At 36.3% G+C, this 13536-nt stretch overlaps 1 protein-coding gene across 1 annotated transcript; it reads left to right on the plus strand.

Moving 5' to 3' along the window:
* The first annotated feature begins 1647 nt into the window (after window positions 1-1647).
* Window positions 1648-13536, plus strand: LOC143555298 (protein DECREASED SIZE EXCLUSION LIMIT 1-like). The gene is made up of 13 exons (XM_077044874.1): window positions 1648-1763; window positions 1828-1890; window positions 1953-2024; window positions 2106-2162; window positions 2308-2468; window positions 2991-3049; window positions 3149-3239; window positions 3476-3542; window positions 4925-5007; window positions 5108-5199; window positions 5705-5811; window positions 12418-12481; window positions 13296-13536. The coding sequence occupies exons 1-13, from the start codon at window positions 1657-1659 to the stop codon at window positions 13398-13400; spliced, it is 1128 nt and encodes a 375-aa protein (XP_076900989.1). The 5' UTR covers window positions 1648-1656; the 3' UTR covers window positions 13401-13536.

A 13536-nucleotide genomic window follows, 5' to 3' on the forward strand; every position in this document is an offset into this window, starting at 1 on the left:
TATTGTTTCATAGTATCGTGTCACCGTTATATATTGCTAATTGTCTTATTGGTCATTGTTTATTTTATAAGTGAAATTGCCATGCATGCGATATAATATATTTATTGCAATCATTATCGCAGGTTCCTAATAGTCCATTGTATTTTGACTTATTGTTATTGAGACATATTATATCGATATTAACCATTGTTATTGTATTTATTGACCTCAATACCCGAGCATTTATCCACCTATGGGGACGTAGGGCGTCAATCGAGGTACCTTTGACGTGCTCTATCTGTGGCGGAGCGATTAGTCCACAGCGTCTCTATTTTATTGTGCGATGAGAGCATATACTGATTATTGAGAGGCGTATGGATCGATCCTAGGTAAACTGTTACTGGAATGAGATGGTTAGGTATGTGTACACTTAATTACTGGTGCATTAGTCTGCAGCTAATGTACATGCTGTTACTGTTACTGGCTCACATGGTATTTCCAATATATTGTTATTGTACTGATTCATAACTGATCGTTCAGCGTATTGTTAGTGTTATCGGCTCGTAGACTGTACTTGTTTCTCCTGTGATCGTTTATAGTATTGCATTGTTCTTCACCGTTTGTTACTGCTATTTTCCTTCGTTACTGGGCAATTTTTGGCTCATCCGTGTTTATTTGTTTTGTGTTTTCTATAATTTGTTACAGGTACTCAAGGGAATCCGGGGAACGTGTTATAAGAGAGTAAAAGTAAAAGTCTTAAGTTGGAATATGAGGAACTTAAATAATTTCTTTTGAGTGAAACAACTTTATTTATTTTCGTTGTCAATGATATTTAACCTTTTATAGTATTAAATGATTTTGAACTTTTGAATTTGGATTTTTAATTATCGTATCAAGTGACACGTCGGCCCTAACCGAGCCGGATGTTACATCTTTACTCGTATTGTAAATATGGATTTTTACATATATCCCCTCCCCCTCCTCCTCCTTTGGTTAAATCTTTATTACATATTATTTCTCATATTTACATGCTAAAATACCCAGTCGTCTGCCTCAAATCCCCAAATCCTTTGCTGATCAATTCATCCCCTCCGTTTGATTCATCACCGACGTCCAAACAAGAACATCACCTGCCGTTCGATTCTTCCGGCAGCACAACATCACCTTTGCCATTCGATTTAGGGCCACTTTGTTAGTTTGGTATGTAATCAACCACTGTAATTGATCTTTTGTGTCGTTCAATTAAGGGCCTATTTGTTAGGTTAGATTATAACCACTGTTATTTAATAATTATTTGTTTCAACTCTCGTATGCCATATACTTTGAACAAACTTACAGAATATGAACTTCAATATTGCAAGTAAAGAACCAAAGATTCAAAGGCAGCATATTATATCCAAGATATTTGAGGCCATTGGGACTGTCTGTAACCAATAAACCAATAACAAAACAAAATTAAAACGATAAAACATAAGAATAAAATTTAACAAAGTTCAACCATAATAAACAAGACCGACATTACTCATAAATTGAACCATTAATAAACATTAAACAATTGATTCATAATAGGTGGAATTCGATTTGGACTACTGTATAAGGCTTAGTTTTCATCATCGGAGAGTTGTTCTTTCTTCTCTTCTCTTCTCTTGTTGATTAATCAGTCAGTCAGAAGAGAATATGATCAAACGACGAGCAGCGCCTGATCCCGTGGCTGTACTGAGAGGCCACCGTGCTTCCGTCATGGATGTTTGCTTCCACCCTTGTCACAACCTGCTCTTCTCAGGGTAAAATTAACACAACTCCATACCAACTTCAATTATTATATAATAATCTTATTCAAAAACTTCAGATCTCAGATGGTGAGTTAAGAATCTGGGACAGTCTCCAACATAGAACTATCTCATCAGCATGGTATGTATGCCTGCAAATTCTTCATTTTTTTTCATCTTTTTTTTATTTAACATTTAATGCAGGGTGCATAGTGCCGCACATGGGATTATAACTGTTTCAACCAGCCCTTCAATTGGGGACAACAGAGTTATCAGGTTTTTTTATATTTTCTTATATCCTAGTGTGTGTGATTTATTTAATAAATAAGTAAATACTGAAAATTCCTATAACTGCAGCCAGGGCAAGGACGGAACCGTTAGGTGTTGGGATATTGAACACGGGGAGCTAACGAGGTATATATTCAGTTCTATACGAGTTATGATCATCATCGTAGTTAAGAATTATACGAATGACTCACTAAAGATACAAATTTAAGTCTCACTGATATTAATGAAAAACACCTATGTAGAATATGATGGTTTTTTTTTGTCTAAACAGGATACCTTCGGTTTCAATTGATGCAAATTTCTATCACTTTTGCAAGCTTTCATTAGTGAAGAGGCAACCGACATCTAATCGTGTGAAAGAAGTCATAGAAGCTACCAGTGAAGAAATTTCTCATGGCAACCAAGAGGCAGAAAATTGTGAAACATTGAAAAGTAATTTTTAATTTTCTTGACCACTTGTAGATGGTTTAATAGAGGTGTCAAGATGGGCCGGTTGGGCAAGTTGGGTGATGGGTCAAAATGAGCTAGGGTTGAAATGGGCTATTCTTACTTCTTAGTATAGGTCGAAACGGGCTGGGTTGGGTTTGCCCTGTGTGAGATAAACCACAACCCAAACCAAACCATTCATAAGTCCCAATTCGGTCCAAAAATTGGACCTTATAATTTAATGCTATTCAATTTTGTTTTAATTTTTTGAATCGCAATCGGACCTTGGTTTTCTCATTGATTTATTATGTTTACGTTTAATCATTTGTGTTTGACGTTACGTATAAAGTTTCCATTCTGAATAATCCCGATTAATCTCCAGTCTGTACCCAACGCCCGACTAGTGAGTTCCACAACGTTGATAAGTACCAACGACAGATGCCATTTTTATAGTTTATTTTATATTAACGTCTAATAATGGCATATCGAGGCTTACTGATCAGCATTTCATATAATTTTTGATATCAGATGATGTCTGTCAGGAAGGACGTCCGTATGTGGCCATGGCTGGTGGTGAGCGCTCAGAGGTATGCACATCACCATCATTCATAATTTAATTTTATTTTTTAATATGTTTTCTATATTCGTTTTACCTCATGGTTCTTACTTGAAATATTAATTAAAAGGTTGAAATATGGGATCTCAATGCTGCAGAAAGAATTGCAACATTACCGCATTCTTCTGTTTCCTCTACAAATGATTTTACCAAAGGAAAAGGTACTTGCGTGTTACATTATTTTGTTAATAGCCCCTTATTAATCGAAACAATAGTGTCTTTTTTGGTCATTATACTTATTAATTCCAATTACAAAATATTTGACCTTTTCCACAATAGTGTCTTTTTGGTCATTATACTTATCAATTCCATATATATTAAAAAAACGCAGTGCGCTGAAGTATCTGATTATTTGATTATTGCAATTACAAATGCATATAAGTATATTATTTCACAGGTATGTGCATGGCAGTTCAAGCGTTTTTGCCTTACGAATCACAGGGATTTCTGCATGTCTTAGCGGGGTTTGTTCTTAATCCCGTTTATCCTAATGGTTTTATTATTATTTTTTCAATTATCAAAGCAATTTCACTTCATGTAGAATTTCAATATCAAATAATCAAAATTTGTTCATTTTGCACATAAATCACTACTGATGAGATCTCTATAGGTGACCCACAACCCATATATGAATATGCTACTTGTATATCTAAAAAAATGAGCGGGTTGCGTCCCGAATCAATTTGTTAATATTTATACAAGACATCTTTTGTCTGTAATTTTGAAATTTGTAACAAATAAGCAGTGTGTATAATACGATATCCCAGTTATATTTTCTCAACAGATATTGTTTTGATAAAATGAAACCGGGGATTTTATGCAGGCCTGCAACGAACCAGACGTTCAGTAATCATTCAACTAGAAGTCCGTGTATTTAGTAAATGAACAAACATGAACAATTTTTTGTCCATTTAGTTAAACGAACCAACGCCGGTCTCGTTCGTTCATTTATGTTCATGAATGTTCGTGTAAGTTCATTCATTTATCCTCTTTTGTTTACGTTTATTTATGTTCTTACGTTTTTTAAATTTGTTTGGTTACATATTCGTCTAAATTTTTACGCTCGTAACAATTTAGTTTAGTTTCAAAATTGCCTATTGCAGTTTTGTCTAGTTTTAATAAATCTTAGGCCCAACACATTTATAGTCATGCTCATGTTTACTTTTAATTGGTGTTCACTTTGTTATGTTTGTTTCATTCGGTTATGTCTATGAACCTTTCATTTATATTGTTAACAGACTAACATAAACGAACACAAGACAAATACACTCATTTTCTTTGCTTTACCGAATTTAATTAATTTACTCTAATCTCTGTATATAATTATCGATTATTCTGGTTCTGATTGTTTATCTGATTTTGTTATTGTTTACTATTATAATATGTTTCTTATATTATGTTTTTGCTTTGCTTTGGATATTTTGGGGTTTTGTACTTTTGGTATTGGTTAATATTTGGTAATTGAACTTTGTTATTCAAGTTGTAGGATATATAATATATTTAAAAAAAAAAATTCATTGTGCACATTTTTTTTTCTGGCCCTAGCTCTTTTTGCGCCTAGGCCCGTCTTGAGTGCGCCTAGCACATTTGATAACTATGGAATAAACACGGACAAGAAAACATTGTTCGTTTACTTGTTCGTGTTTAATCAATTGTTCGTGTTTAACATGAACATGCTTCGTTTGTGTTTTCTCGGTTCGTTTACAGGCCTAATTATTAAAAAAAAATACACTTTGGCCCATTTTTGGTTGTTTGGTCTGTTTCCTTTTTATCTTATATTTTTACAACTTCATCTATTTGACCTGTTAGAAATAAAACATAAACGAGTTGACCGTTTTGTATGCAGTTATGAGGATGGAACAATGGGGTGGTGGGATTTAAGGAATCCCGCGTTCCCGTTAACTTCTGTAAGGTTTCATTCAGAACCAGGTTTGTAATAAGATTACCAATTTGATAACCAAATGCTCGTTTTTGTGGCCATATTGTTTTATATGATTATACTAATATAAGGGTTTCTTTGTTGTATCAGTTTTAAGTCTGTCTATTGATGGGATGTTCAACGGGGGCGTTTCAGGAGGCGCAGATGACAAAATCTCCATGTTTACTTTGGATCATTCGTTGGTATGAAAGCACGTATTTATTATATTTTTCTCTAACATGTGACACGAGTAAAATAAACTTTTTTGAAAGGAAGCATGTTAAATGGATTAAAAATTAGTGTCTTATCTGGATCATGTTTTCAGTTTTTTAAAATAATATAAATTTGGTACACTGTTTGTAAAATATTGAAGTTGAACAAATAATGTTATTGGTAAATCCAACCTGTTTTGACTGGTACCAAAAGAAACAACTTACATTTTGCCACCTCTACTAGTATATTATTCTGTTTCTATTGATTTATGAAAATATGAACATATTACTGTATAAACATGTTTATATTAGTCTCACCTGTTGGCATAGGTCAAAGCAAAGTTACTTATTTGCCCATTTGTCATGATTACAACCTTTTCTTTTTCTTTTTGAGTTGTAATATGATAAATCTATATTCATCTTTAATATCATGGGGTTGAAAAGTTTCTATCCATGCCAAATTCTCAACTTATAATATTGTAAACATACGTGTTAGGGTTCTTGTGTGGTGAAGAAAGAAATCAGCTTGGAGCGACCTGGCATAGCTGGAACTTCAATCCGCACAGATGGCAAAATTTTTGGGACTGCTGGTTGGGATCACAGGTTAGTACTAGAGTACAAAATTTTTACTTGTTTATATGAAAACAGGTCAATTTGGGTTGTGAAGTTGTGATTAATCAATAACCGGTCAAGCGAGTAAATTGGAAAACTACTTGAATGAAAACTCTCAAATGTGTCAAACTCACGTAAAGTGCGTCCGAATTATTACAAAACCCTTCATTGTTTCATTTTAAAATGTTAGATAATTATTTTAATAATGCGGTTTTTCATCATCTTTATTTATAGAATAATAAAAACCCTGATGGGTCAACCGGAGTACCGGACTGTCACGTTTTGGTCCATATATACAACTACTAAGTTTTACATCGATTGAAAATTGTAAAAGCGAATACTGATACCAATGTTGTTCGGTCGGTATTGGTTCGGTTCGTCACGCTACCGGTATGTAATGACACTTTGTATGGTTTACGATACTAAAATAACTGCTGCAATATTTCAAATAAAACTTTGTTTTTTAATAATATTTTTATTGGAATGTTGAGAAAAAAAATGACAACCGCGCATGTAGTGTATTTAAATAGTTAATGAATGTGATAAGATCTAATATTCAAGCAGGCAACTTTTATTCAAAATGAGATAAAACAGCCCTATTCGAGAGGGGCAATGTCTCCAATTACAAACTACTTTTTGATAATGAAAAACTAGAATGAGAAATACACAAATAAGAAGCCTGCTTTTATTAACCCAAATCGTGTAACTGCTGGCATAGGAACAACTCTTCACTCTTTTATCTTCCTGTTAATAAAGGCCATATTAACTGCTCCCCACTCTTCCAACTTACCATTAACTCCTTGACCAAATGGATCCAATTTAAACCCAAAAACCATAGTTGTCAATAGCGGTGATAGCGGGCGCTATAGCGCGCTACGTAGCGATGCGGCTATAGGCCGCTATATACTAAATATCGGTCATTTAGCGTGATTATAGCGGTATTTAGGGTTTTTTTATATTTTTATTTTATTTTTTAATGTAAAAAATTGTAGAAACCTATTTTTTAGGCTTGTTTATCGACCAAACAGCTGCACCTTCCACAAGTTCCATCGTAAAAGCTTATTTTGTGAATATAAACCCTAATTATTTGCTTAAAATTTTTCTAGTCCTTTATCGCTAAATATGAAATAGCGGTCGCTATTTACCGCTATTCGCTACGTAGCATATAGGTGACACATCGCTATTTACCGCTATTCACTATTGACAACTATGCCAAAAACAGAATTCAGCTGACCCGTATTGGCAGTTGTGGCCCGTTTCCTTCTTCTCGAGTATACTTTAATCGGGCCTTTATCATTACTTCCTCTCGGTAAAACGCCTTGTCCTGAAGGCGGAATGTGGGAAACTGTTCTGCCAAAAGATCATAGGATTCCCAGGTAGCTTCTTCCACCGGTAGCTTCTTCCATCGGGCGATTACACCAAGATACTAACAATTCCAGAACCAAATGATCAGCCTTGGAAATCCAACGATGAGCTATAATAGATCTTGGTTGTAAGTCAATTTCCCAGTCTTTAGTGATGGGTAATGGAGGTTGTTGGCCAGAAGAATCTATGGGCGGGTTTAAGCATGGACACATGGAACACCGGGTGAATTCTGGCAGTAGGTGGGAGCTCCAATTCATAAGCAACTGGGCCCACTACACGTTTAATACGATACGGACCAAAAAAGCGTGGAGAAAGCTTTTCAGAGCGACGTTTGGCTAAACCTTTTTACGGCGAGTTTGAATTTTTAGGAAAACAAAATCCCCAACCTGAAATATTAGATCTCGTCGTTTGTGGTTAGCTTGATTCTTCATCCGGTCTTGGGCCCTTTTGAGATTGTTTCTAAGAAGCTTTAACATATCATCTCGGTCTATTAACTGTTGCTCCAATTCTGCATTTTTTTTGTCTCTCCCATGGCATAAGGCAATAAGGAAGGAGGCTCCCTACCATAAATGATAGTAAAGGGGGTGGTGCCTGTTGCCGTTTGATACCCCGTGTTATATGAATATTCAGCCCATGGTAAATATGTACTCCACTTTGTAGGTTGTTCACTAGCAAAACATCGTAGATAGGCTTCAAGACAACGGTTCAGCACTTCAGTCTGCCCATCCGTCTATCCGTCTGGGGATGGTAACTTGGACTCAATTGGAGCTTAGTTTGGCTTAAGCGAAATAGTTCCTGCCAAAAGTGGCTAAGAAAAACCACATCTCTGTCAGATACGATGAATCTCGGGAATCCATGCAAGCGAATTACTTCCCTACAAAAAATTGCAGCCACCTCTTTTGCAGTGAATGGATGCGAGAGGCAGAGAAAATGAGCTTATTTGCTCAAACGATCGACCACCGCTAAAATAGTATCATAAGGACCTGAAGGAGGTAAGCCGACTATAAAATCCATTGACAGATCCTCCCAAATCTGATTGGGAATAGGTAAGGGCTGAAGTAAACCAGCAGGAGATAGTGTTTGGTATTTCTGTTGTTGACAGATTACACACTGCTGCACAAAAACTCGAACATCTTGTTTCAACTTAGGCCAAAAATACCTTGTTGAAAGACGCTTTAAAGTCTTTAACAATCCCCCATGACCACCGTTTGGGGTGTCATGTGCCTCTTGTAACAACTTCTTGAGATCAGGCACTTGAGCACTTCAGGTATCACTAAGTGTCCTTTATAAAATAGAAATTGATCAATGATGGAGAAGCCAGCAACCGATGATGGATCAGCTTGTATTTGTTGACAATATAGTAACTGGATCATTTTGGAGTCCGAGTTTGATGTCAGCCACCTCTACACAATAGGGCACCATTAGTGTGAATAACTCACCCAAATGGGGTCGGCGTGATAATGCATCTGCTCCTCTATTTTCTTTCCCTGCTTTGTGAATAATAGAGAAGTCATAAGGCATAAGTTTAAATAGTAGACGTTGCTCGGTAGTTGTAATACGCTGCTGAAGTAAGAACTTCAAGGTGTAATGATCGGTACGGATGAGAAAATGTCGGACAAGCAGGTAATGACTCCACTTTTGTACTGCCAATACTAAAGCCAGCAGCTCTCGGTCATAAGCTGATTTAAATCGATTAGAAGGGGAAAAACCCTCGCTAAAATAGGCCACAGGGTGTTCTGCTTGAGACAATATCGCCCCCACACCATCAGACGAAGCGTCACATTCAACGACAAATGGTTATGAGAAGTTGTAACCTCAAAATATGTGTGGACAGCAGTGCTTGTTTCAGTTTATTAAAGGCGTTTAGTGCTTCTTCTGACCACACAAACCCATCTTTCTTAGTCAACATTGTGAGAGGTGAGAGGTCGTGTTATCAAACCATAGTTCTGAACGAAACGTCTATAGTATCCCGTTAGACCAAGGAAACCTCACTTCCTTGATTGTTGAAGGTATCGGCCAAGATTGCACTGCTGACATTTTTTCTTCCTCAACTTTAACACCTACCGAATTAACCACATGCCCAAGAAACACCACTTGTGGCTGCCTAAAACAACACTTCGACATCTTAGCAAAAAATTGATTGCCGTATAGCAACTTTAGGGCCTGTTCCAAATGAGATCGGTGTTGCTCCATGGTATGGCTGTAAATCAGGATATCATCAGAAAATATGAGTATAAAACGGCGTAAAAAGGGGCGAAATAAATCGTTCATAATGGCTTGAAAAGTGGAAGGCACATTTGTCGATCCAAATGGCATAACCTTGAACTCGTAGTGCCCTAAGTGAGTACGAAAAGCTGTTTTTGCAACATCTTGAGCAGTTACTCTAATCTGTGGTAATACCCAGATCGTAAATCAAGCTTTGAAAATACTCGTGCACCATACAACTCATCCAGTAACTCGTCAATATTCGGAATGGGGTACTTGTCGGCTAAGGTTATCTTGTTAAGGCCTCGATAATCGACACACAGTCTCCAAGTTTTATCTTTCTTTTTTACTAGTAATATCGGACTCGAAAACGGGCTAGTACTTGCTTGAATAAATCCAGCTGTCAAAAGTTGGTCGAATTGTTTTTCGATTTCGGTTTTTTGCTAATGCGGATATCGGTAGGGTCGGATATTAGGTGGTGGTGCGTTGGGAATTAAGTGGATTGAGTGGGTCTGAGTTCTAACAGGTGGTAGGGTTTTGGGTTCATCAAAAACAATAGAGTATTGGTTGATAATAGGTTTTAGTGGAGTTGGAATTTGTGGGCTGCTTACTGGTTCGATAGCCAAGTGTTGGAAGCTAGACGATTTCTGGTCCCGTTGCAATACATTTCAGCTTATATCGCTTCCCATCGATTGCGAAAATCATGAATAGTTCTTTCCAATTTGCTTGAACTGTATTCAAGGTGGATAGCCATTGAACACCCAGAACTAAATCAGCCCCTCCAATTGAAAAAGGGTGGAAGTCTTGAATAATCTTCAAAACATTAATCTGTACGGAAAGACTTTTGCAAATATGGTGACATCGGATCACATCTCCATTGCCAATTTGAACCCCGAAAGGTGGTATCATTTGGGTCTCCAGACTAATCTCTTTCACCAAACAGTCTGAGATAAAATTATGGGTGGAACCCCCATCAATTAAAATAAGAACCTCGGTAGAATTTAACATACCATGGACTTTCATCGTTGTGGGATGCGATTTCCCGAGAATAGCATGTAAACTAATCTCCGCGGTCTCTTCTTTTGTCTCATCATTATTAGGAATTTCAGTTTCATGCTGCTCCTCCGCGTCCTCATCGGCTTCTAACATTTTCAATGTACCCACTTTACATCTATGTGCGGGACTATATTTCTCCCAACATCTGTAGCACTCACCTCTTAATTGACGGTTTTGTCTTTCGGTGTCTGAAATTATGAAGGGAGTTTTTTGTTGGTTAGAGGGTTGAGGGATGTGAGGGGTAATGGTTTTAGAATCAAGTGGCTTGGAATTTGATGCCCCGGTAGAACTTTTTCCGGGTCGAAGCTGGTTGGATTTGGCCTCAAATTCCAAAGCAAGACTCATGGCATTGTAAACGGTTCGTGGTTTGTGTATCCTCACATCAGCTTTTAGTTCTTCCTTCAATCCGTTGAGGAAAATCCCTAATAAACAATGTTCCGGCCAATTCGAAACCCGCGCAGATCGCTTAGCAAATTCTTGACGGTATTCCTGGACTGATCCAGTTTGATTGATACTGCATAGGTGCTCATCTGGATTTTGAAACTCGGCTGGACCGAAGTTTTTTGTGAAGGCTTGCACTAATTCTTCACAGAAAGTTAAAGGCTGATCGTCTGAAAGGAATAGAAGTCTAAGGCGTCTCCTTCTAGGTGCATGGAGGCTATTTCTACCTTCTCTTCATCTGGTATCTGATAATACCGAAAATACTTTTCCGCCTTTCGTATCCACCCACGTGGATCCCCTCCACTAAAAGCAGGAAAATCAATTTTGTTGTAGGGTTTGTATCCAGCTCGTCCCCTCCACGAGCTCTCCCCATCATCAAACCTATTGTTTTTAGAACGGTCTCTTTTCAAGGCTACAATGTCTTCCTTCATTGAATCCATAGACTCCAACTTTGCAGCAATAGCAGCCAATTGAACAACTATTTGCTGTGTTGGATCCGCCACCCTCAGAACTGTTCCGGGTTTGAACCATCTTCATTTCCCGGCAATGGAACCAAATGATAAGATCTAATATTCAAGCAGGCACTTTTATTCAAAATGAGATAAAACAGCCCGATTCGAGAGAGGCAATGTCTCCAATTACAAAATACTTTTTGATAATGAAAAACTAGAATGAGAAATACACAAATAAGAAGCCTGCTTTTATTAACCCAAAACGTGACTGCTGGCATAGGAACAGCTCTTCACTCTTTTATCTTCCTGTTAATAAAGGCCATATTAACTGCTCCCCACTCTTCCAACTTACCACTAACTCCTTGACCAAATGGATCCAGTTTAAACCCAAAAACAAAATTCAGCTGACCCGTATTGGCAGTTGTGGCCCGTTTCCTTCTTCTCGAGTATACTTTAATCGGGCCTTTATCAGAATGCAAGTTATTAGAGAAAATAAATTTACTAAAATGTTCAATGGGTTAAAGACGTATATTGTATAAGGGGTGAAATTATAATATTATTTTGCTGTACAATAGGCATTATAGTTTGTAATCTTCTACTGTTCAATGAATAGTAGAAACTCTCACGTTACCTAATTTGCTTTTTACTATTTATATAATTAAGTTGTGTTTAAGTTGATTATTATTGCATTTGAATTATATATATATACACTATAAATAACCAAATTTTGTTTGACGTAAGGAGTAATTCGGTTTTAAGGAAAAGGAAAAAAAATCAATTTTTTTATTCTTTATGTTATTTGTAGTGTCTTGATTTTAATATGATTTGTCTTGTGTTATAATCATATATGTAGTTAAGATGTTTAATTTGTATATAAATTCAAGTTAATTGCAGAGATGATATGTGGTATGTTTAAATCACATATTTGGTACCAACTGTTTGCCAGACCATAACGGTTTTGGTCCTTCACATGAACAAGCATTAAAACTGGCTATTAAGTCGATTTAAAATGATCATTTTACCCTTTTTTACATAATTGATCAATGATCTAATTCTCATTTATTATTATGTATGACAGGATCAGGATTTATAATTACAAAAATGGAAATCCTTTGGCAATTTTGAAGTATCACCGTGCCACGGTATGTACATAGTCACTTAGGACGCCACTAGGACCGTAAACTAACTGAACGGGCAATGAGCAGTTCGTGTACTTTTGGCAGGAAGTCCGTCTATTTATTAAATGAACAAACATGAAGAAAAAAGTTTGTCATTCAGTTAAACAAACGAGCATGAACCCATGTCCGGTTCGTCTATGTTTGTTCATTTAGTTTCGTTTATGTTTGATTGTTTACATTCATTTATGTTCGTTAGTTTACGTTCATTAATATACTCATTGTCCCGTTAAAACTTACTCTCCTTTTTATAATTTTTGCATGCCCAACACATTATTTTTTACATTACTTTTAATTGGTTTAAGCTGATTATGTCTAGTTATGTTCGTTTGTTTACCTTGTTGAACTGTTCGTTTATATTATTAACGAACAAACACGAACATGCTCATTATCTTAGCGAACGAACACGAACAAGAAAACTCAATTAGTTTAACTGTTCGTGTTCGATCATTTGTTTGGTTAAACTTAAAGTTAAACAAACGAACACAAAAATGCTCCACTCATGTTCGTTCAGTTCGTTTACAATCCTATACACCGCAGTTGACCCATTTACTTATGCATGGGTCAAATTAGATTACGTTTTATCCTAACGGGTCAGACATCTTATGGCTTTGAACGGATCAAAAGTTGTCCAATTTGAATTTTCTAATTGTTCTTTATTGAATTTTTTTATTTTTAATATTTTGCATATTTATTATTTGTTAAAAACAGACATTATTATGTACGCCTGATTATCCTCTATTCATGTTTTATTGTATTTATTATTTTTCTTTTTTTGCAGTGTAATGCAATTTCATTTGCTGCGGATTGTAAAACCATGGCCTCGGCATCTGAAGACACTACTGTGGCACTTTGGGAACTTTATCCTCCCCGGTCTTCTACTTAATTTAATTTATTTTATTATATATTGGTCGAATTTGTATATAAAGGAAAACGTGTTTGAACTATAAGATAATTCGCTTCGGTTGGGCTCTCTTTTTTGTTTGGGTTAATTTTACAGGTGACAAAATGGGCGGGTTGGT

Source organism: Bidens hawaiensis, unplaced genomic scaffold, assembly GCF_021521415.1.
Source record: "Bidens hawaiensis isolate Kalapana, Puna unplaced genomic scaffold, B.hawaiensis_p1.1 tig00018037_1, whole genome shotgun sequence".
NCBI classification, from domain to species: Eukaryota; Viridiplantae; Streptophyta; class Magnoliopsida; order Asterales; family Asteraceae; genus Bidens; species Bidens hawaiensis.